Source organism: Heteronotia binoei, chromosome 21 (assembly GCF_032191835.1).
Source record: "Heteronotia binoei isolate CCM8104 ecotype False Entrance Well chromosome 21, APGP_CSIRO_Hbin_v1, whole genome shotgun sequence".
Classification (NCBI taxonomy): domain Eukaryota; kingdom Metazoa; phylum Chordata; class Lepidosauria; order Squamata; family Gekkonidae; genus Heteronotia; species Heteronotia binoei.
Genome location: NC_083243.1, coordinates 40,833,362 through 40,859,670, shown reverse-complemented (window position 1 = coordinate 40,859,670; position 26,309 = coordinate 40,833,362). Strand labels below are relative to the sequence as shown.

The 26,309-nt window shown below is 42.0% G+C and overlaps 1 protein-coding gene across 5 annotated transcripts in view; it reads right to left on the bottom strand.

Moving 5' to 3' along the window:
* The window catches only part of FOXN3 (forkhead box N3), a 279,923-nt gene that overhangs the window by 18,039 nt on the left and 235,575 nt on the right, over positions 1–26,309 (bottom strand). For 3 of the 5 annotated variants that reach the window (XM_060261575.1, XM_060261573.1, XM_060261574.1), the window contains exons 5-6: positions 25,792–25,857; positions 9,737–9,845 (exon numbers count right to left, since the gene is read on the bottom strand). In XM_060261575.1, coding sequence (XP_060117558.1) covers positions 9,737–9,845; positions 25,792–25,857 — 175 coding nt within the window. The remainder of the gene's footprint in view (positions 1–9,736; positions 9,846–25,791; positions 25,858–26,309) is intronic. The other 2 variants (XM_060261576.1, XM_060261577.1) reach the window with 2 other exon arrangements.

Below are 26,309 nucleotides of genomic sequence, written 5' to 3'. Positions count from 1 at the left end.
ATACTGCTGAAAAATGTTATGAGTAAACAAGAAACACACATGGGTTCTGCATGGGGAAGGCTAAGGTGGCATAAGCAGGTGGGAAAAGCCCCATTCAATACAGTGGCACTTGATGGCAGCATATAACATTTTTAGGAATGCTTGAGGGCAACTTCCCACCCTGCACTTCCCTGACCCACACACCAAGCACTGCATACGAAGAAGCAAGATAAATATTTATATACAGGCCCAAAAGTGCTTGGCTCTCTTTAAAGTCTGCCACCTGTGAGGTAAAGTGATGGTGTTCCTGAGGCATCTTATCCCTTGCTTTAGTAAAATGTGGTTATAACTTTGTTCACTCTAAATACTAAGAAGGAGAACAGAGATTTAATACAAGAAATAAATTTTTTCTGGTAATGGAAGTTGTGGGTTTTTATGATCATCTATGCACAATGTAACTTATTGAGAGTAATACATGGAGATAGCTTCCTCACAAAATGTGTTTCAGTATGGAGTTAGCCAGAAGCTGCCAAAATGATATTTGAATGACTAGTCTGACAAATTTTATTCATTTAAAACATTTCTATGCTCCCTTTTCACCCAAATAGGGACCCCCAAGGTGGCAAACATTAAAACAATTCAACATCAAAAACATTTGAAATAAGCTGTACACAACATATAGGTTTTCTAACTATTTAAAACTACACTTAAGTTTTTAAATCCATGAACCTCAGCCTGCCCCATAGTTTCCCCCAATATCAGAAAGACCATGGCTTAAAACCAACGGGTGCCACTCCAGGCCACCACATCACCCCAGTAATTCCACTGGAGGGGACGATGAGGTACAGCTGGATTCCTAACCTGCATAAACGACCTTTTGACCCAATCTCCCCAAGTGATGAACGAGGGGGGGGGGAGGTGTTTTGCCATCAAGTCGCAGCTGACTTATGGTGACCTCAAAGAGTTCTCCCTCTGAGGTGGAGGACATCTTTATGGTGTTTCCCACTGTCCAATCAGAGAGGTAGGAACAATTTTTTTCCAATTTCCTGTCTTGCCTGTGGGAGCCACCCCCTTCAGTTTTGGTAAAGCAGTAAGACTGAATGTTATTCTAGGAAAGAAAAACAGATTGACAAAAGTTGAACAACCACCTAGATAAGAAAAACAGAACATAACATAAGAACATAAGAGTAGCCATGTTAGATCAGGCCAATGGCCCATCCAGTCCAACACTCTGTGTCACACAGTGGCAAAAAAATTTTATATATACACACACACTGTGGCTAATAGCCACTTATGAACCTCTGCTCCATATTTTTATCTAAACCCCTCTTGAAGCTGGCTATGCTTGTTGCCACCACCACCTCCTGTGGCAGTGAATTCCACATGTTAATCACCCTTTGGGTGAAGAAGTACTTCCTTTTATCCGTTTTAACCTGTCTGCTGAGCAATTGCATCGAATGCCCACAAGTTCTTGTATTGTGAGAAAGGGAGAAAAGTACTTCTTTCTCTACTTTCTCCATACCATGCATTATCTTGTAAACCTCTATCATGTCACCCCGCAGTCGATGTTTCTCCAAGCTAAAGAGTCCCAAGCGTTTCAACCTTTGTTCATAGGGAAAGTGTTCCAGCCCTTTAATCATTCTAGTTGCCCTTTTATGGACTTCCTCCAATGCTATAATATCCTTTTTGAGGTGCGGCGACCAGAACTGCACACACTACTCCAAATGAGACCGCACCATCGATTTATACAGGGGCATTATGATACTGGCTGATTTGTTTTCAGTTCCCTTCCTAATAATTCCCAGCATGGCATTGGCCTTTTTTATTGCAAACGCACACTGTCTTGACATTTTCAGTGAGTTATCTACCACAACCCCAAGATCTCTTTCTTGGTCAGTCTCTGCCAGTTCACACCCCATCAACTTGTATTTGTAGCTAGGATTCTTGGCCCTAATGTGCATTACTTTGCACTTGGCCACATTGAACCGCATCTGCCACGTTGACGCCCACTCACCCAGCCTCAACAGATCCCTTTGGAGTTCCTCACAATCCTCTCTGGTTCTCACCACCCTGAACAATTTAGTGTCATCCGCAAACTTGGCCACTTCACTGCTCACTCCCAACTCTAAATCATTTATGAACAAGTTAAAGAGCATGGGACCCAGTACCGAGCCCTGCGGCACCCCACTGCTTACCGTCCTCCACTGCGAAGACTGCCCATTTATACTCAGTCTCTGCTTCCTATTACTCAGCCAGTTTTTGATCCACAAGAGGACCTGTCCTTTTACACCATGACTCCCAAGCTTTCTAAGGAGCCTTTGATGAGGAACTTTATCAAAAGCTTTCTGGAAGTCAAGGTAAACAGCATTTATCGGGTCTCCTTTGTCCACGTTTGTTCACCCCCTCAAAGAAATGTAACAGGTTAGTGAGGCAAGATCTTCCCTTACAGAGCCCATGCTGAGTCTTCCTCAATAACCCGTGTTCATCAATGTGCCTACTCATTCTGTCCTTGATAATGCTTTCTACCAACTTTCCCGGTATTGAAGTCAGACTGACTGGCCTGTAATTTCCCGGATCTCCTCTGGAACCCTTTTTAAAGATGGGGGTGACATTTGCTACCTTCCAGTCCTCAGGAACAGAGGCAGATTTCAATGAAAGATTACAGATTTTTGTTAGAAGATCCACAAGTTCTGAACTCTCGGATGTATGCCATCCAGACCCAGTGACTTATTAGTTTTTAATTTGTCTATCAGTTGTAGGACCTCCTCTTTTGTCACCTCAATCTGACTCAGGTCTTTCAACACCCCTTCCAAAATTAGTGGTTCTGGGGCGGGCAAAAAGTTCTCATCTTCCACAGTGAAAACGTAGGCAAAAAATTCATTCAGCTTCTCAGCCATTTCCCTATTGTCCTTCAGTAATCCTTTTACCCCTTGGTCATCCAAGGGCCCCACTGTCTCCCTGGCTGGTTTCCTACTTCTAATACATTTGAAGAAATTTTTATTGTTGGTCTTTATGTTTTTTGCAATATGCTCCTCATAGTCCCTTTTTGCCTGCCTGATCACAGTCTTGCATTTGATTTGCCACAGCCTGTGTTCCCTTTTACTAATCTCACTTGGACTGGTTTTCCAACGCTTAAAGGAGTCCTTCTTACCTTTTACAGCTTCCATTACTTTGTTTGTTAACCATGCAGGCTTTTTCTTATGCCTGTTTGTGCCTTTCCTAACTTGTGGTATGTAGTTTATCTGAGCTTCTAGGATTATAGTTTTAAATAGTCTCCAAGCTTCCCCAAGGTTTTTGACCGCATTTACCTTTCCTTTCAGTAAAACAGGCAATTCATACAATTGAGACAAGAAGTGTATCTGCTGAACCACTAGACAGGTTATGATTTCGGGAGGGAGGGGCAAGATGTCCTCCTTTCCTCAGAGGAGAATGACCCTTCATGGTAAGCACCCAATGGTCATTTTCAGAGCAAGAGACATTCAGAGATGGTTTACCACTGCCTGCCTCCACATCATGACCCTAGTACTCTTGGAGGTCTCTCATCGGAATACTAGCAGACCCAGGGCAGACCCTGCTTAGCTTCTAAGAAACGACAAGATTGGGCTAGCCTGAGCTATCCAGGTCAGGGCAAGTGACAGTTAAATGCCCCATCCTCCCCCTTCTCTCTCTCTTTCCAAACACACTGACCGGCTGTCTCTCTCCCCCCCACCACCCACACACCCCAAAGGGATAAAAGAAGAACTGGCAGAACAGGTAAAAGAGGAATGGACTTGGCTTTGTTAATCACAACTGCCTTGTGTAAATTTCAACCACTTGAACTGCTGCTGCTTCTACAGCACAAAGGTGAGTTAGGACTGTGAAGGTAAGATGGAGAAGACCCACTAAGGAATGTAAGCAAAACCGCCTAATCAATACCAATGGCTTTAGGTCATCCACTATTTCTGCTTGACCGCTGCTACTAATGCTTGTATTGCTAGGCCCAGACATGCAGATTCAGTCAGAATGGGACTGGAACACAGTCTGAGACTGTCAGATACTTAGAAGGGAGACAGTGGGACATACTCACAGTGGAGCAGTAGAGATGTAAAGTTTCTGTAAATATTGAATATTGGACTGAAACACTAGGAAAAAGTGAAAAATCCTAAACTTATTTTACTGACTGAACAACATAATATTCATACTTTGTAATGTTGTTAGCATTTAAATAATAATAGTTGGCATATTTATGGAATTTAGTATAAATGTCTAAAAATAAATGTATTATACACAAGTGCATAATAAAACAGAAATCTACTGACACATTAACAAAATTTATTGTAGTAAAAACTTCTGTGAGTCAGCCTTCACTTCTTCCGGCACATTTGCTTCATTCTGACGCAACAGATTTGACATGGCTGCCCATCTGAAATGAATTTTTTTTTATGAAGGTGTGATAAACTTGGGTGCTTTTGATAATTGGGTGCTTTTGACACTCCAAAAGGATTGCAGCTTTAGCCTGCGGGAGATTTAGGGAATAGGGCTTTTGTTTTGTTAAAACAATCTCCTGGAACTCAGTGTTTTTCCCTTGACTATTTCTGTGTGAAGATATGAGGGAAATTTCCAGTTCAAAGGAGGAGAAATATTTCTCAGGCACCACTGGTACTAAGGGAGTAATTTAAGGTGAAGCAATACTCCCTCACATAATCAGGTCCTATCCCAGAGGGTCAAAGAGTACAAATCGATGCTCTTGCTACTATTGGCAGAAATATTTGCAGGAGGGATTTTAAATCATAATTATATATGCACACCACCACAGCAAGTACAGGTTGCATAATGATCTGTTACTAAAACAGTGTCTTGTCTATAATCAGAACAGCTGTAGCATTAATGCAGAGCGCTGTTAATTATAAGCTCTGTAACATCACAATACGTACTTTTCACACACTGTATTCCCATCCATAAAATGCATGCCACAAATCAGAAAAATATTTCTGATTACCCAAAGAGAGTATTTACATTACCAAGATTTATAAAAAATACTTTATGGATTTGCTGTTCAGGAAGCTATAGTCACTCACAGGTAGTGTGGCACCAAAACTGGTATTTGTCTGGTAGCTAGTCTATGTACTGCAACTGTTAATTTTATGTCAGTGCTGATGGGCTGAAATAGCAAATTGCAAGTGTGGTGTGCACGTGAAAAGATGACAACACTCTACATCACTGAGATTCGTTTTATATTGGCTTTGCTAATTTATGTGATCAAGGTACTCAACTTGGAGCCAGTGCAGATGGTGAAGCACAGGTCGGATATGTGCAGATACTGGGGTGTCCACTGAGTACCCTTGCCACCTCATTCTGGACAAGTGGTAATTTCCAGATCAGCCTCAAGGGTAGCCCTACACTAATCCAGCCCTGAGGTGACTGGTGTGTGGATCACTGTGGCAAGATGGGTGCTGGAAAGGTAGGGGGCAAGATGCCTTACCTGGCAAAGTTGAAAAAATGCCAGCCTGGGTCTCCATAAGAGCTCTTGGCAGTCAATGATGGTGTCAGTGGGGCACTGCTGAGCATTGGGAATTGACACTCCAACCTTGGTTCATTCCCCTATAGCCACAGGACCTCCATCTGTTGTGAATTCAGTCTCAGCCGACTGTGTCTCAAGCATCCAACCACAGCCTCTAGTCCCTCCACCACGTTTGGTGGGGCGCCGGCTGGCTGGCCATATGTCGACGGATAAAGCTGGGTGTCATCAGCATACTGGTGACAGCCCGGCCTGAAACTCAGCATCAGCTGGGTGAGAGGGTGCATGTAGATATTAAACAACATGGGAGAGAGTGGATTGCCCCTTGGGGCACCTTGCACATCAAAGGGTGGCACGGTGACACCCTTTCTTCTAACACCACTCTCTGTCTCTGGCAGAAGGCTACTCCACAAACTCCTACATTGCGAGACAGTGGGCCAACAGGTCATAGATGACAATGCTGAATGCAGCCCTTAGGTCTGACAATAACAGCAGCACTGATCCATCTCGATCCAGCTGTCTGTGGAAATTATCTGTGATGGCGACCAGCACAGTCTCCATCCCATGGCCAGGGCATAATTGCTAACCCACAGTCTTCCACCCTTAAATAAAACTGGAATGAACTACAAGTTTTCACAGCATCACCCACTTCCCTTTGCTAGAACACAAACATTTTCCCACCTGAATCCATTGTGCCACTACAAGCTTTAGTGCAATTCCAGAGGAGAATTTCTAGATATATACATGGATACAGGTAGTCACTGTGCTATTGTATGCACATGCTAATGCTATGAGTCAAGTAGGTGAGAGCAAGATGGATCTGAAAGGTGCACATTTCCTTTTTTCTCATTTATGAAGGACAGGTCTACAAGCACAAATCTTACAGGGAACAATCATTATGTAGAGAAAAATTCCTGTAATTATTCTGTGGGTATTTATTATAGTTATGGCTCCTTAAATTGCTATCATCTTTACAAACAGAGGTGGTGATGATAAAGGAGGATGCGGACAAGATGTCAAATATAGGGTCCCTCACTGTAAAAGCATCAAGTGAGATTCTTCAGCGAAAAAAGAAAAGGGCACAATCAAATGGGAAGGTCTCCTTGAGGCAAGTCACAATGAAACAACTGATGATTTATAAAAGCCTCAACAGTGGATTAGTGTTTTTCTTGTGCTTGAAAGCTTAATTTCACCACTCAGGAGGTGTATGTCGTCTAATAAGTAATCCTGCAATTTTCCGATGGACTCACGGAGGCATTTCATATGACCATAAATTCATCCCGTCGCTCTATCAAACTGATTTCTCTTGTTGATTTTCCAGACTCAAACATGGCTGAAAATAAGTTTTTGTAATATTGAGATAATGTGTGTATTTTCTACTAAATTCGAAGGGGGGGGGGGGGGAGGAGGAATAACAATGGCAAATATTATAAAAATAAGAGCTGTTGTCAAAAAACTGTCAAGGCAAGATTAGCGCAAGATAATGATGATTCATGAACTAAAAATAGTGCTATTTCCATTTACAGATCAGACTGGAATAAAAGCTATTTACACACTTTAAACAAAAAGAACAACAGCAACATCATGACATAATCTCCCCATAGCTAATCCTTAGTCATATCAAGCAGTGGATTTGTCCTGATTTTTTTATATTTTTGAAACATGCACAATCACATTCTTCTGCAACTTTTTTTTTGAACACCCAAAGGTGAAACAACTGCACAGGATCACTTACTAATTGGCTCCAGGGTCAGCAGCCAAGTCAGGCAGTACAGAAACTGAGAAACAACACAATTCATTCATTCAATTACCACGTGAAAAGAGAAAAGTCTACAAATGGCATGATCAGCAGAAGACTGGAAGATAATAGCGCATCAACAAGGTATATTTAAGCATGTTGCTCAAATGCTTAGCTAGACTTAATATGTTGCAAGCACAATAATACTTTGTACATAAATATTCTTGTGATAAAATGGTACACATGGCTGTATTCCTCGTGAAAGCATTTCATGGAATGGCAAACATGGAATCTGAATTGAAGACATAACTTTTCACTCAGTGAAAGCTGTAACTCCAGCCTTATCTGATGCCTTTTACAAAGCGTAGCAACCGCTTTGGGGAAGGTAGCCCACAAGATCCACTGCTCAAACTATCCTGTAACAAAATGCATACATGCAGATAGACTGGATACAGTTGTTTGTTGAAAAATATTTTATATGAATGTGAAAGGCTGTTTTATTCACACACTGAGCATGGCCTGAATAACAGCTTTACTGAACCCCCCCCCAACCCCCCCCCATATATATATGTGTGTGTGTGTGTGTGTGTACACACACACGGACAGACAGACACACACACACATACAGTATGTCACAGAAGTGAGTATACCCCCTCACATTTTGTAAATATTTAAGTATATCTTTTCATGTGACAACACTGAAGAAATGACACTTGGCTACAATGTAAAGTAGTAAAGTAGTGAGTCTACAGCTTGTATAACAGTGTAAATGTGCTGTCCCCTCAAAATTATGCAACACACAGCCATTAATGTCTAAACTGCTGGCAACAAAAATGAGTACACCCCTAAGTGATAATGTTCAAATGAGGCCCAAAGTGTCAATATTTTGTGTGGCCACCATTATTATAACTCATGGCAATGAACTCTCTGAAGATCGGAAAAAATGAATTGTTGCTCTACATAAAGACGGCCTAGGCTATAAGAAGATTGCCAAGACCCTGAAACTGAGCTGCAGCATGGTGGCCAAGACCATACAGCGGTTTAACAGGACAGGTTCCACTCAGAACAGGCCTCACCAAGGTCGACCAAAAAAGTTGAGTGCCCGTGCTCAGCGTCATATCCAGAGGTTGGCTTTGGGAAATAGATGTATGAGTGCTGCCAGCATTGCTACAGAGGTTGAAGGGGTGGGGGGTCAGCCTGTCAGTGCTCAGAACATACGCCGCACGCTGCACCAAATTGGTCTGCAGGGCTGTCGTCCCAGAAGGAAACTTCTTCTAAAGATGATGCACAAGAAAGTCCACTAATGGTTTGCTGCAGACAAGCAGACTAAGGACATGGATTTCCGGAACCATGTCCTGTGGTCCGATGAGATCAAGATAAACTTATTTGGTTCAGATGGTGTCAAGCGTGTGTGGCAGCAACCAGGTGGGGAGTACAAAGACAAGTGTGTCTTGCCTACAGTTAAGCATGGTGGTGGGAATGTCATGGTCTGGGGCTGCATGAGTGCTGCCGGCACTGGAGAGCTACAGTTCATTGAGGGAACCATGAATGCCAACATATACTGTGACATACTGAAGCAGAGCATGATCCCCTTCCTTCGAAGACTGGGCCACAGGGCAGTATTCCAACATGATAACGACCCCAAACACACCTCTAAAATGACCACTGCCTTGCTAAAGAAGCTGAGGGTAAAGGTGATGGACTGGCCAAGCATGTCTCCAGACCTAAACCCTATTGAGCATCTATGGGGCATCCTGAAACGGAAGGTGGAGGTGCGCAAGGACTTTAATATCCACCAGCTACATGACGTCGTCATGGAGGAGTGGAAGAGGACTCCAGTGGCAACCTGTGAAGCTCTGGTGAACTCTATGCCAAAGAGGGTTAAGGCAGTGCTGAAAAATAATGGTGGCCACACAAAATATTGACACTTTGGACCCCTTTTGGACATTATCACTTAGGGGTGTAATCATTTTTGCCGCCAGCGGTTTAGACATGAATGGCTGTGTGTTGCGTAATTTTGAGGGGACAGCACATTTACACTGTTACACAAGCTGTAGACTCACTACTTTACATTGTAGCCAAGTGTCATTTCTTCAGTGTTGTCACATGAAAAGATATACTTAAATATTTACAAAATGTGAGGGGGTGTACTCACTTCTGTGACATACTCTGTGTGTGTGTTTGTATGTGTGTGTTTGTATGTGTGTGTGTGTGTGTATGTATGTGTGTGTGTATATATATATATATATATATATATATATATATATATATATATATATATATATATATATATATATATATATATATATATATATATTATTTTTTTTTCTAACCGGCTTGCAATAACTGTTTCAGTGTTTTACCCGAGTTGTTAGTTCAAGCTCTCAGCAGCTTGGCTATCACAGTGGCCATAACCACAGAAAGCAAATGGGAACTATGTAGAGAACTGCACAGAAACAGCTGGAAGGTGCCCAGAAGCAGCACTTGTTTTGCAGCAGCCTGCAAGTGTCTTGTATCCTTACCTTACTGCAGCAGCCATGCTTCCGATAGGGTTTATTGGCAGTGGTCTAACACCAGGGAAGATTCCTCGACTCAGAATGCGAGCTCCGTTTTGTATCACTCCGGGAGGAACTGAAAAGCAAAACGCAAGAAAAAAAAATAAAAATCAGAACAGAATGAACTGAGCTGCTGATCAAGCATCACGCGTCATGTAATTCCATTCTTCTCAGAGCCTAGAGAAAGGTTAAGAGTCCATGGAGCATTTAAAAGTGCAAAGGAAAATCTGTACATTGCCGTTCCAAACCAACTCTGGGCAGCTCATAAATAAACTAATAAAAACAATTCTAAAAACCAGATTGTATCAACAAGACCAAAAAAAAATCAATATGACTAAAAACAGCCAATAAAAAAAAGCTGGAGTATAAAGGTGCTTAACACAGAGCAGCCTAAATTGACTTTGATAAAACAGTCTGCAGGAGAGGAACTGACCATGAGGCAGCTACAAAAGATGGAATCCCTTCGCTAAAAGCCTGGGCAAAGAGAACTGTATTGTTCCAGTGCCTACAAGAGTTTGGCTAAGACAAAAGCGTGAGCCAATAAAACAGAGAACTGTAACTGTGCAACCAGGTCCTTTAAAAAAAATAATAACCTGACAGCTAGATAATATATCTTTTAAAGTAGGGACGCTGGATTTGGTAGCAAGTTACACACCACTGCCTGCTATCATACAACGCTCCTGTGTATTTAAGCATATGCCACAAAGATCTCCCAGGTGGCTCTTTCCCCAGGACTTAAGCACGTGGTCTTTAAAATCTGAACTCAAGGATGAAAAAAAAATTAGCTTGTGATAGGAGTTAACAGTGCCAGTCAAGCTCCATCAAATTACGACTGCTCCTTCAACTTCCGTGCCATCTATATAAAGAAATTACTCCGATTCTATTATGCTCACCAGCTAAGGCTTCCATATATACAACACATTATCTTCACACCCAAAGAATTACAGTCTCAAGCTGTACATTTCATTTGCATGTCACACAAACAGGACACCAGCTGCTACACCATATAGGGCAGTTTTCAAATGGAAACCAGCTATCCATCAGTTAAACAAAAGACTTTAAAAAAGATAAACAAAAAGGCATACCTTGGAAGAGGAACATGAAAAACATCCATACCACCAGACAGGAAAGCATGAATGATATTTCCCCATTGCACAAAATTGATGAGAAACAGCAGAAATATGGAACATGCCTACAATATTTAAATTGCTACAACTCAACCATTTTTCATCTGCTAATGCTGAAATCTAGACTATGTAAGCCTTCAATGTGTGAAGCATTCTCTGTTAAAGAAACAACAAAAAACCTATTCCTTACAATAAAAAGAGATAACTTGAAATGTAGTATAGAAAACATCTACACCAAATTTCAAAATCATCTCAGTTTTTCTTAACAGAGAAGGTCTCACATCTTGTTACTCCCATGCCTGCATGATTATAGACTAACAGCATAGAAGCCTATCACATTCTGTGAGTCACAATCCAGTAGTAAGGCTATCTAGTACTTTGGTTGCCCAAGCAGTGATTCAAGGAAAGTACTTCACATCCCTATCTAATTGTACAGCCAAGCAAGAGGCGAACCTCCCAAGGCAGGCATGGTCGATTGCCAGGAGAGCTGTCACCCCCATCAATCAACTGCCCCGACAACATTTACCATAGGAACCGTATTTTTATTCACGATATCTATCATTAAACATGAGCCAAACAACTGGGTCCGTCTTAGAATGAAACACAGTTTTGATTCTTTAATTATGTCATATTTCGACTAGCCAGAGAGGTTTGTTTTTGATATTGCTCTGTCTGTAGAATCTCATTTCAGTTTTTTTCTCTACTACTTGTTAAATCCAGTGAGTGGTGGAAGGGATGATTTTTGTGGAGGAGCAGCAGGTAGGATGGAGGATGCTTAACCATCTATCTGGCTTACCATTTTTTCCTATAGTGCCTCATCCCCCCTCTCTTGGCAAACCTTAGCCTGGAATCATAGTTGGGGAAAGGGAATGACATGGGAAAGCATCAAGCAATTAAGGGGTTAAGAGTCTTTGGTGGTCCTCAAGACAGTTCTCCACGGCAAAACATTCTCTCATGTTCCATTTTGCAGGTATGTAACACAAATCCATGTTTTCAAACACAGCTGAACACATAAGAACATAAGAGAAGCCATGTCGGATCAGGCCAACGGCCCATCAAGTCCAACACTCTGTGTCACACAGTGGCAAAAAATTTTATATACACACATACACTGTGGCTAATAGCCACTGATGGACCTGCGCTCCATATTTTTATCTAAACCCTTCTTGAAGGTGGCTATACTTGTGGCCGCCACCACCTCCTGTGGCAGTGAATTCCACATGTTAATCACCCTTTGGGTGAAGAAGTACTTCCTTTTATCCGTTTTAACCTGTCTGCTCAGCAATTTCATCGAATGCCCACGAGTTCTTGTATTGTGAGAAAGGGAGAAAAGTACTTCTTTTTCTACTTTCTCCATCCCATGCATTATGTCACCCCGCAGTCGATGTTTCTCCAAGCTAAAGAGTCCCAAGCGTTTCAACCTTTCTTCATAGGGAAAGTGCTCCAGCCCTTTAATCATTCTAGTTGCCCTTTTCTGGACTTTCTCCAATGCTATAATATCCTTTTTGAGGTGCGGTGACCAAAACTGCACACAGTACTCCAAATGAGACCGCACCATCGATTTATACAGGGGCATTATGATACTGGCTGATTTGTTTTCAATTCCCTTCCTAATAATTCCCAGCATGGCATTGGCCTTTTTTATTGCAAACGCACACTGTCTTGACATTTTCAGTGAGTTATGTACCACGACCCCAAGATCTCTCTCTTGGTCAGTCTCTGCCAGTTCACACCCCATCAACTTGTATTTGTAGCTGGGATTCTTGGCCCCAATATGCATTACTTTGCACTTGGCCACATTGAACTGCATCTGCCACGTTGACGCCCACTCACCCAGCCTCAACAGATCCCTTTGGAGTTCCTCACAATCCTCTCTGGTTCTCACCACCCTGAACAATTTAGTGTCATCCGCAAACTTGGCCACTTCACTGCTCACTCCCAACTCTAACTCATAACTCTGATATTAGATTAAAAAGAGAGGAGAGTGAAGCCATTCCATGAGTTTAAACCTCAAACGCATAGAAAGGGTAGTGGTGGGTACAACTTATATAAAATGGTGCAAGATTGAGGAACACAGAGTGGTTCATCACATGACAGTTTCATTCTCCAAGTTTTGGGTTTTTTAAAAAACTCAGCTGGGTGAAGTGCTTGCTGAACACAGTTACAATCCAGCAAGACTCACCTACAGTCCTCCTTTGCTGGTGGACTATAGCCAATGCCCCCCTTTCATGCCTTTAAACATGCATCTCAATCATGTAGGAGCTGCCAATATCCTCTTCATCTACAGCAACCAAGCTGTCATAGCACATTAAAAGACCCTAGTTATATTTCTGCATGAGCTTTTATAGGCTTATTATTTGAGCACTGGTGTTCTTTTCAACTGGAGATGCCAGGGATTGAACCTGGAACCTTCTGCATGCCAAGCAGATGCTCTACAGCTGAGCCACAGCCCCTTCCGGTTGATTTTGAAGTGAGTTTCCAAAGCAGTTGTGACATGCCCAGACATCTCCTTCTCAGCCAAACTAAATGTCAAACAAGCCTCTGAGTGTTTCTGGAGTAGCTCTTTGGATTCCAGGATGAAAATATGGAGTTCCTTTGGATACTGTGCTTGGAGTGGTGGGACAGAAACTCTGTTTGCAACACCAGAGAAAAAGTAGCTCTACAGGAGCAGGCAGTGCTGCTCAAGCGTGACCTTTCTGTGCTGTAAGAATTCTGGAAGGGAGGAACTACTCTACCTTACATTACTATACAAGAAAGCATGTTTCCCCAAAGTCTATAGCTCACAGTGGTGTTTTAGACGTCACGTTCTATTCACAGGTGCCCATGAACAGAGAACTACTGTGTAAAAGAATGGTACATGGATAAATGCTGGTATTGCCTAAGGCTGAGGAAGTTGTTGCAAAAAGTAAAAGGTTCACCAGTGATTTTCTCCAAGCATATCATGCACACTGGACAATTGAGTAGAGAAAATTCCCTTGCCAAAAATGATTTTATTGACCAGTCCTAAATGTTAAGGCTGTTGGAAGCTCTTAAAAGCTTAAACCTCAGAGCAGAAATATACTCAACATTTGATTTGTGAAATAAAGCACAAGGAAATATGTGTAGCGATAGTCAAAGAAAATCCTTCAAAAAACAAGAGATCAAAATGCATAGATAGGCAAATACATTACAAGATAAATAGAAAAAAATATCCAAGATAACTCTTGCAAGCTTATCCAAGATAAGCTCTAGCAAGTTTACCAACAGGGTATACTAAAGAGACAGATATGGTACGTGTTGAAACTATGGAGCCTCATTTATTTCTGAAGTTTAGCATATTCATAGTCCTGAGAGGGGGTGATGAACTGGAGGCCCTAGGCTTAATCTGGCTGACTGCAGTCTATCATTCCCATCCCCTTTAGTTGCCAACCTATAGATAAAGGCAAAAACAGCTCTGGCAACAAAGTGGAAAGTCACACTGTGGAATGAGAGCCCACTACACCTCATTTCTTGCACTCTCCAGGAAGGCAAATTGCTGGTCAATGTTTTAGGTAGTCAATTCTAACCTATGCAGAGACAGAATATGGTGCCATGGTGTTTAAGGATGGTTTCGTGGTCTACAGAATACTGAGGACTTCTTACTGGAATTTTGATTGGCAAGACAATGTAGAAAGATGAATGAGCCTCCATTCTCATCAGTTGCTGGTTCACTGCCTTGCCGATGCAGGGATTCAGGGGTTGGCCTTGCAATGGCTCTCCTCTTTTCTTCTTGGTTGGGGACAAAGGGTGGCGATCAGGGGACAATCATCCCAGAGACATCCGCTTAACTGTGAGGTGCCTCAAAGGGCGGTGCTCTCCCCAATGTTGTTCAATATCTATAGGCGCCCCCTTGCCCAAATTGTCCGGAGATTTGGGCTGGGTTGCCATCAGTATGCTGATGACACCCAGCTCTGTCTGCTGATGGATGGCCGGCCAGCCTCTGCCCCAGAAAATGTAGTCCTCAGGCTGAGTTGTCTGAATCTGATGAAGACAGAGGTCCTTTATCTGAATCGTGGTGGCCTGGGAAGGGAAATCCCTCTACCAGCTTTTGATAGGGCACCACTGATATCGGCGCCCAAAGTCAGAAGCTTGGGGGTGCTACTGGAGTCCACATTGGCAATGGAGGCCCAGATAGCAGTCACTGCGAAATCCGCCTTTTTCCACCTTCAGCAGGCACAACAGTTGGTCCCCTCCCTGGAGCGTAGCGACTTAGCAACTGTGATCCATGCAACGGTCACCTTGAGACTAGACTACTGCAATGCCCTCTACATGGGGCTGCCCATGTCTCGGATCTGGAAACTGCGGTTGGTGCAGAACACAGCAGCCAGGCTGTTATTGGGTCTCTCTATATGGGAGCACATACAGCCGGGGCTGCAGGAACTGCACTGGCTGCCAATAGTATTCCAGATTCGCTACAAGGTGCTGGTTATTACCTTTAAAGCCCTATATGGCCAAGGACCTGTCTATCTTAGGGACCATCTCTCCCCACATGTTTCCCAGAGAGTACTTAGATCTGGATCGCAGAATTTACCATCAATCCCCGGGCCAAGGGAGGCGAGACTGAAGGCTAACAGAGAAAGAGCCCTCTCAATTGCTGCCCCCCTCCCCACTGGTGGAACCAACTCCCAGAAGATGTAAGGGCCTTGTGGGACGTTGCCCAGTTCCGCAAGACCTGTCAAACAGTTCTATTTCAACTTGCCTGTAGTTAAACTACAGTACAAGTAGATGCCCACCATCACTGAATGTAATGGTACCATCACTAGCAGCAAAAATTGTTTTAAATTATTTTAAACTGTTTTAAATTGTTTAACTGGTAATGATTGTTAATTTTAATTGTTTGCTCACTGTTTTATTATTTGATTGTTGTTAGCCACCCTGAGCCTGCTTTGGCGGGGAGGGCAGGATATAAATGCGAAGAATAAATAAATAAATAAATAAACAGGAGATACATGCTTTTTCAAAGCTGACGTTCAGAGCACCAAGACTGCTTCAAAATTGAAATTAGCAACTTTAGGATAAGTGATGGCAATGAGTTTTTCGGGGGGGGGGGGGTTGTGCCTCTCTTCACATTTCCCTTGTAAACTCAGATGACTTCTTTCTTGAATATCCACCTAGCTAAAAGCAAGATACAATCTGCACTCAAGCAAAGTTTCAAGCAGCATTTATTCATTCAATCTTTACCTTGCCTTTTGGCCTCCAAAAGGGCTCTTGATACAGCTTACAAGGTAAGTACAAAAAATATTGAGCCCTAAAATGAATGCAGTTAGAGACAATGACACAAAATACTGTTCACAGATAAAACAACAACAATAAAATCATACAACCAGTCAGCTTACTAACATACTTCCTAGAAATTACATTCTGAAATAAAAGGAAATGCAAATTGCTACAGATTCCTGGAAAGAACAACTGCATACCTGGCTTCATGGGATTCCAAGCATCTGAACATGACCACCCTTCTGTCAATCAGAATTATAAGACAGGCAGGCAGAAGAGCAGCATACAACAGGGTGACTTAATAAATGTCAATCTAACAATCTACCTAGATATTACAAGTGTGGCTGCTGACATGCTTCTTTCCCTGTGTGTATCTCCAACAACAGATAGCAACAGAAACATTACATTTATATCCCCTTTGTTCCAAGGCACTGGAGATGAGACACATATGGTTCCCAGGCAGTATCCCATCCAGACACTACTGGGGAATTGTTTAGTTTCAGCAAATTTATTGCATGATTTGCTTTCAAGGGATATTTATTATTTATTTATTTATTTAAAACATCTCTATGCTGCCTTTTCACTGCAACAAGGTCCCCAAGGTGGCAAACATCAGAACATTTCCACATCAAAACAGCATTTAAAATCAAGTATATATAAAACAGCAGTCTGAGCAGCCTTGACTAGCCTTATCTTGTCAGAGCCTAGAAGCTAAGGAGGGTTGGCCATGGTTAGTACTTCGATGGGAGACCACCAGGGAAGACTGGGGTTGCTACACAGAGAAAAGCAATGGCAAACTACCCCAGCTCACTTCTTGCCCTCGGGAAGGAGTTCCAAAGTTGTTGCACCATGCCTGAGAAGGCCTTTTCTTTGGGCACAGCCCATCTAACTTCAGATGGTAGGGGAAACCTGAAGAAGGGTCTCCACAATGACCTGATTGGATGGCAAGGTTCATATAGGAAAAGTTATGCTGGCCCCAAACTAGCATTACAAATTGATTCCAAAATCAAACTGGGAGATAGTGTAGATGCAGGCCTTGGTTTCAGCGGGAGCTCACAGGAACGCAGCTCCTGAACCTTTCTGAGAGTTCTACCTCCTCCTTCTCACCTTGTCCACTGAATAGTAGGTGCAGCTGCATAACAATCCCTGGATGAGCTCCACCACCTATTTTTCTACAAAACGACCCCTGTGTAGATGTAATAAGACTGTAGAGATTAAGTCCTTACAGCCCACTCCAGTCAGCATTCTAGCCACAGCCTGCTAGTCCAGTCAATATTCCAGTCAATTTCTGGGCAGTCTTCAAGGTCAACCCCACAAAGAATGCACTGCAGTAATCTAATCTACGTTTAAGAATGGCATGCTTCACAGTGGCCAGATCTTTTCTGCCCAGGAAAGGCCACAGCTGCCTAACTAGTTGAAGCTGGTAAAAGACACTTATTCAGCAGTAGGCCTAAGTTCAGCAGCACTCCCAGACTATGGACCAGTTCTTTCAAGTGGAATGCAGCTTCATCCATAACAGGTGATGCTTTAAAACCTGGGTCAGACCTTCCGTCCACAAACAGTTACTTCCATCTTGTTGGGATTAAGCTTCAGTTTATTAGTCTGCATCCACTCCAAAACTGCATTCAGGCCCAAATGCAGGTTTTCTACAGCCTCCCTAGGATCTGCTCAAAGTGCGAAATAGAACAGAGTTGCCTGCATATTAGTGGCATCTCAGCCCAGATCTCCAGATGATGTCCTGGCAGCTTTATGTAGATGCTGAAAACCACAGAGGACAAGATAAAACCTTGCTATACCCCACAGGCTAGAGGCCAAGGGGCAGAGCAGCAGTCCTAAAGTAACATACTCTGAAACCTACTTCCAAACAGGACCAAAGCCATCACAGAACAATGCCTCCTACTCCCAACCCAGAAAGGCTGTCCAGGATATCATGATTGATGTGATCTAGAGCCATCAACAGATCCAGGAGAATCAACAGGGTTGCACTCAACCTGTCCATCTCTTGGTGCAGGTCATCCACAGGACAACCAAGGATGTTTCACTCCATGACCAGGTCCAAAACCAGATCTGAACAAATCCAAACAATCAAGTATTGGTCTCCATCCAAACTAAACAAAATTGATTCCAACATTGAACCTCTCTGCAAAAAGTCTTGAGGCGAAAAAGCAGATTTTATCCTTTGTTGGTGGCGATGCAGATATATTTATGCATTTTGCAAAAATATATTAAGCAAAATTACCCATACAACCTTAGCACTGGAACCTGATTTTTTTTTACTTCATAATTGGCAAGACCAAAGGTTAAGTTCCAGTACATTAGAATTAATTCATATTTTAATAGCCATGGTACGGCTAGTCATAGCCTCACACTGGGTAGATAAACACCCACCCACATCAGAAGCCTGGTATCAAAGACTGTGGGAAATGTTCATATTAAGCAAAATCGCTTATAATTCATATGATATATCTTACAACCAATATGAAAGACATGTAGTGTCTGTTTGGTATCCCTTACTTACTTTTTTTCTGAAAATGACATCATTCCACAGAATCAATATTATAGAAAGTTAATTTATTTTTGACAGTTCTGTTTCTTATGTATATTGCGCAACCAATAGTTAAACTTCGGTTAGTTTTAAGTAACACACAATGAAGGTCAGACTTTGAAGGATTCTATTAGATCAGATATAGCAAGGTATCTATTTATGTTTTCATTGGTTTTCTGTTTCATTTTTAAATGTAATACTGTTGGATGAAAAATTATTTTAAAAAAAGATCCAAACAATCAATTTCATCTGAGAATTCTAGTTGTCCAGCTACCCTTTACTCAATCACCTCACTCAAGAAAGGTACATTTGTAACTAGACAAGAGTGATCACACACCCCTATCTCTAAGGGATCTGTTTATTGTCTGCCTGTAACAAGTCTGCCATCTCCTCCCATAGAGATTTAAGCAGCCACAAGGGTCAAGGGTTATACAAGCAGATGATAGGTCTCAACCTTCCAAGAATCCTGTCCCCATCCATAGAATGGACAACCTGAAAGGTATCCTACACAACTGGACAAACTGGCATCCTGTCTCATCCTGTCACTGCTAATATAGAGACCAAGTTGGAGTGGATGTGAGTGATTTTTATCTCCAAAGTGTTTAGCAAAATGACTGCAGAACAGACAACCTCCTCCTGTCGGCCAGAACCCAACAAGCCCCTAACCACCCAGAAGATTTTCACAGGGTTCCATTGAGCCTGCCCTCCAAAACTGCCATTACCTCTAGGGCAACTGCCCTCTGTAGCCTGGATATCAGTTGTAATTACGAGAGGACTCCAGACTCCATCTTGTGAGGCAGTGGCATAGTATTTCTTTTGCTTGACATTACTGGGCAAACATACATGAGTGGCATAGCTGTGATGCCTAGCCAGACACTTAGTTTCCATCTTCTAGTTAATTTCATAGGCATTTAATACTGGAAAAAAGGAGAATGTAATATACAGTATTCACTAATTGTATGAAATATGTATCCACCGTAAGCAAAAAATTGCTGGGTGCAACACATTCAGCTTGTTTGATTAAGTGCTGCTTTAATCCACAGAACAAGTAATTTTAAGGCGATTTCTTCAAACATACTGCTTTGTTTTCTGAGAAAATGTCACCCCAAAGCAGTCCTACTAAACAGGCTTTCCTCCCTAATATTTCTAGCAGATGTTTTACAACGGAAGAACACCATCAGATGACCAATCTAAACCAGGATAATCTCAGAGAAGTTGGAACCAGGCTAAAGGAAGAAGCCTGATAATCTATTCAAAAGCATTCCTCAGAACTGTCTTTGTTTCTGTTGTGAAGTGTCCCCTCCCTTGGCTCAGGCCTCACTAGGTACAAACTGAAATGGACACTCAGTTCTGAGGGCTGTAACTGACAGGTAGGCTGCAATCATTTTACACACCCGTGCCATTCCTGATTGCTTAGCAATTGGAGAAGGCAGTAGGACAAGCAGGCTCCCTTCACCAAACCTCTCCCTTCAGGAACACAAAGTCCTGTCACAAGGCAAAGCTGTTAACCTTAAGTACCATGGGAGGTAACCATACAGCTTCAGCTAACCAGAATTTCCACTTAACCCAAGACCTGAAACAGCTGTTAACCATAGATCAAATAATGGTTTAAGTAGTTAGCTCTTCTTGTGGTTATCTCATCACTGAAGATGGCCATGGTTGAAGCTGGATGGTAGAAATTCATGCATCAGAAATAAGGTGATGTTAGCAGAGCTGCGTACATAACAATAAAATTTCAAAGACGCATAACAGGATGACAGATACCAACTGCTTAGAGAAAAAAACCACTGTACCTTAATAAAGGCTGCACATCAAGCCTTTATTAAAGGAACAGGGTAACTGTAGATGTTAGTGCAAGTCCCTGCTTATCAATCACCAAGCATATAGGAATGCTACTTCTGTACTGCTTCTCAATGGTAATTGTGGGATATACATTTTGTAGACAAATACTTCAGCTGTCTGCCATCTTCTCAACTAGGATCTTTCCCCTGTAATACCTATTTCTCCACTTTGCCAACTCCTTTATTCTCTGGTTCCCCACTCCAATCACTTCCCTGCACTATGTGTTTATCCTCCGCTTGATTTCTCAAGAAATCTCTCATTGGCGCCTACATTCACTATTACTTTACTTCAGTCTCAAAACTACTTATTTTCATGTTGTCTTCCCTCCCTATTCTTATTTAAACAGGGGATAAAGTTCTATGAAGCCACATCCAGGCTAGCAAATTAACTGAGGAATAAATCTCATAAGCCAGGGTCCACACAGCATCAGATACATGAAGTGTTTCCCTTATGGGTTACTACCCTTCACAAACAGGTACTAAAGGAAGAAAAGCAGAGGATGATCGCGGGGGGGGGGGGGGGGGAGCTAATAGTCCTGGCAGTCCCTGAGACACGTGTGATGCAATCCTTATGCAGCGCATGAAGAAAAACAAGACTCACCTCAACAGTAACAATGCCATGCATTGCAAAGTTTCTCCAGCCTAAACCCATTGATTTCATAGTGCACAGGACTGCATTGTAAGTGATCCAATCAATGCGGGTGGTTGGTGATCAATAAGCACAGCAAATGAATAACAGCCATAGGGGGAGAATTATTTTCTGAAATGAACTATTTCCTATTGAGATAGAGCCAATAAGACAATGTCAAATCTGTGCATGAAATCAGCAGCTTCACACTGAAATCTTTTTTTGAAACTTTTGGGGGAGGCTGAAGCTTGGCATCTTTAAAGGCTCTTGCTGTATTTTGTTTAACCCACATCATGAAATCACCCCTTAAATCTATTTCTTCCTTAGCAAACTGTCTTTTTAAAATCTGAACCACTGCCATCTGCCTCCGAGGAGTTCCTGCTACCGGCAACATGCCTGCATATCTGTACCTTATATCTGCATTTGTTAACAAACTATCTTGTCCTCTCTTTTTCTGATGGCATCAAACCCTCGTGAAAGGAACTTTTCATGCACAGAATACTTTTATGCTTTGGGAACTTGATACACAATGCACCACAGATCAAAATGCACAGGTTTGCAAGTATTCAATATCCGTCAGTTTCTGATAAGTGAGCTAGCAGCTCCCCACAGCGGAGCAAACAGTTAAGTGGGATGGACAACCCACTTTCTATCAAGTTTGGTGGCCACAAAGAACTTTGGAGAGTAGAACTGTTCACCTAGAGAGATGCAGGAACGGATATGAATGTGCAGGAGGGCTTTCATAGTTCTAAAAAAAAAAGTCTCTCTTCCTGTTCCCCTTAAGCTGATTGTAAAATTCTGCTGCTCTTTAAAAGAGAAGAAGATGATATTGGATTTATATCCCGCCCTCCACTCCGAAGAGTCTCAGAGAGGCTCACAATCTCCTTTACCTTCCTCCCCCACAACAGACACCCTGTGAGGTGGGTGGGGCTGGAGAGGGCTCTCACAGCAGCTGCCCTTTCAAGGACAACCTCTGCCAGAGCTATGGCTGACCCAAGGCCATGCTAGCAGGTGCAAGTGGAGGAGTGGGGAATCAAACCCGGTTCTCCCAGATAAGAGTCCGCACACTTAACTACTACACCAAACTGGCAATGCAGTGTATATGACGGTTTCTTTGAAGATATGCCCTGCTGCACACCATCAGCCTGTACATGTGTGAAAAGGGTCTACCTAGATGGTTCCCCCCCTTTATTTAGACACTGGACTTAGCTATGTTGTTACAAGATAATAACACTCAAGCAATTCTAAACTAGAAGCCATTTTCTTCCATGCTGGGTCATTTGCAGGTTACTGTGTTTGTCCATGGAATTGTGAACTTCATTCGCCAGTGATAACAGCTCTACTATATTTTTATATTGTCATTATTCAGGGATGGAAGACTTAATTCCGGTAACAAAATGACAAACGGATGATAGCTACAATGCTGCCAGGAGTTGTGCAGTTATTCATCTTCAGATGTTGATTCCGTCCCTGAATGTATAAGCAAGCCAGGTTCTGAAAGGAGTCTCTCCAGATCATGTAAACAGATCTACCAAATAGGAGGGAGAAGACTATTCAGAACTCCACTGCCCAGATCAATCACCCTTCTTGACCTTCATACCATGTAATTTCATCTCCTCAAAAATCACTACAGATCTCCTCAAAAATCTCTGTTCAGTTCCCATCTCCCTAGGTATCCAACACAAACCCTTTCTCCTTATTTTAAAGAAGTCCTCCATGGTGTTGCTGGTCAGCATGTCTTTACACACCAAAACTCTTCCCTTATATGAAGAATTAAAGATGACCCATTGACTGAAAGATGACCCACTGACTGAAAGCCTCCCTACCCACTGACTGAAAGTATGCCATAGGTGAGTTTCTTCAGGGGGAGGGGGGCCTTAGTGCTTCATTGTAACTTTCCAGAGACAATAGAGCAAAAATGGTCTGAGATTGATGGGGGAAAGGACATTCTGCTAGATGAGAGAATTAACAGCTCCATTTGGGTTCTGTCAATGCCAACACAGGTTAGGAATCCCTCTAAGGATTTAATTTTGAAGGCTGAAAGAGAGTATTTCTTTTAGCATTGCAAACTATTGTGTATTATATGCTGTGGTTTGTATTAAATATAATGTGTTGCTTAAAAAATGAAGTTGCTTACCTTTCAGCTGGAGATTACAACAAAGGTTGAAAATGCCCATGAGATGTAACTGCATGTAACCTACAGATAATAGTAGGCAGGTATGCATATAGAGATGTTACACAGACATATACACTCCTCTCCTTTATTTAGGATATTGTTGAAGAAAGTACATGAAGAGGAAGGAGTGCTTCACTGTCTTTGCCTTATTCCTTTGTACCCTAACTGTGCTCCTTTACTATAACTCAGGTTTATTCCATTTTGTAGACCTTGAGTAAATCCAGAGACCCTCTTCTAGATCAGTCCTTCCACTCACAACTAGAGAAGGCATTTCTCCAATTCTGTCCTTCCACTTCAGACAAAGAAGAAGAAGAAGATGATGATGATATTGAATTTATATCCTGCCCTATACTCTGAATCTCAGAGAGGTCACAATCTTCTTTACCTCCCCCATACACAATAGACACTGTGAGGTAGGTGGGGCTGAGAGAGCTTTTTACAGTAGCTGCCCTTTCAAGGACAACTCCTGTGAAAGCTTTGGCTGACCCAAGGCCATTCCAGGAGCTGCAAGTGGTGGAGTGGGGAATCAAACCTGGTTCTCCCAGATAAGAGTCTGCGCACTTAACCATTACACCAAACTGGCTCTCAACAATATACTCCTGCTGTTTCTAAGAGTAATCTCAAGGATCCCTCCCCTGAACCTACTTTTTTGGGCGAGTGCATGCATTACAACAGGAAAAGGGGGGGGGGGGTTGTCCCATAAGTGGTCCTTTGGATCTATCTTATTAATCTTTCTAGAAAATAAAAAGAGAAAGCCAAATAGATAAGTAAAAGGGGTAAAATTAAAGAATATAGGGGGAAGAAAGGAGCTTTAGAATTATCTACACACTATACATAAAATATACCAGCTACTTTCACATACTGCAAAATCTGTTATTTGAATAATAAATTAACTGCCTAAGGCCTATCTATTATATGCAAAGAGCTATTATATGCAAACTCCTCTAGGTTTATTATATTTAGGAAAAGGGTAACTAAAAACCAACTTGCACAATATATTATCTCCTGCATTTGAATAGTTACATCCTTCCTTAAGCATGACCTCATGTGGACAAGCATATTGTGCAAACCAAGCAAACTCCACAATTGCCCTTTCTCTAACCACCATGATCATGGAATTGGTGCTGAGCATACTCATGATTGCCTGATCTGCATTGCTCATTTTTCCATGTGTACTCAAGGAAAAGACTGAACTGATCATAAAAAAATACAGAGCACAAACTGGGCAGAAGTCTTGAGTTTTCATTGTCAAATGGTTTTGTGTTTATAATCTGGTAAAGAGTTCTCTAGTGATTCTTTTATTATACAAGGGGAGAAGGAAAGACCTAGGAAAATACTGCTGCTCTTTTTATGAAAATAACATGCTTGGGTTCTGCTTAGAAAATTCTGTTACTGATCCACAGACCTGATTAAACTATGTGAGTTAACATTGGGTGGAATCAGGTGTAACAAACTATGTTTCTCCTTAGAGAAACAATCCTTCTAACTCCTTTGGTTTTAGTATGGGTTCAAAGATTGAAAGATTTATGCATTTACAATAAACCATAACCTGTGATGTTAATGTTAAAGTCTTCAATCGCTAAACTGTGTGTGAGAGGCCATGCATGAGCCTGAAAACTTCCAAGGCACCTCCCATAATGACAAGCCGTGTTTTGTTGTCCCATCTGAAGCCAGCTGTTCTATTTAAAGGACTGAATTCAAATTTCTTTGAATTCTTCAAATGTTTGCTCATAAATGGGACAGATACACTCCTAACATGTGAAAGATCAAAAGCAAGGCTTACTTTTCTGATGATGACTCTTGGTACTAACTTATCTGTCCTACAGAAGGGCAATACTTTTCACCTTCTGATGTAAAATTGTGTACCTGACACACCTTACTTTTCACATGAATTAGATACATACATATGGAGGCTCAAGACCTTCAGGCAAGAAGGGAACTCGATGTAACGTGGTCTGAGCTCAACTCCTTCCATCTTACTCTGACCTGTAAATGAAGGGAACTGCAGCCTGCTGGAACCGGGTTATTGTGGGTAGTGCAGGCCAGACAAGATACAAATGGCTCTGGAAACAAAGTAGAAGATGTCTCCTAGGCTGCCCCCTTTGCCAAGTTTTTCTTCAGAAACACCTGCCCCTAGTGTCTAGGTCACTGGATACAGACAATTAGTGAGAAATACTCAACATCCAATTGTTGTACATATCTAACACATTTAACTACTCATGTGAATTAGATATATACAATTGTGTGTATGTGTGTGTGTGTGTGTGTGTATATAGTTCATGAGCAGAGATAACAACCAAAAATGACACTTAGTAGGAAAAAAAAATAGTAATTGCCTGATAGCTTTCTATTTGCTATCAGAACCCCCCTTTTAGGGAGAAAAACACCCCTATTGACTGTGCCCTTATGAGAGAGAGAAGGTTAGGCTTACATATCTATGGTGCTATAGGCTATAGAAATATCTACTCACAACCTGCTTGTATCTCAGGGGGAGTATTCAAAAGCATCATGGCAGTGGCAGCATCAATGTCAGGATCTGGAAAAATCAACCAATAAATATATTAATTTACAAGTGGGCCAATTCCCACCCCCGCCTTCTAGTTTCTAGAATGAACTAAACCTCTACAGTGAAAGAGCTACAAAAGATTATTGGGAATAGAAAACACCTTATTGATTTATTTAATTTTGAAGTTGAACACGGTCTCCATAAGTATGCTGTGCTGAAATTTGCCATCCCTTTGCAATCCATGTGAGTATGCAAGTTGCTGTTTCATCAGTCTCAAGCCACTATTGAGATTTTATTTTGTTAGCGATTATAAGATGATCCCTACAGACGCAGTGTCTGCACGCAAATGGAATACCAGAGGGCTCAACAGAGCTCCCTCTCTTCCCCATATCAGCATATATTTGAGGAGTTTGTCAGGCCCCTATAGGGATAGAAATGCACATGTGTTTCTCCTGTCTCCACCCGATCCACCCTTTTGCCCG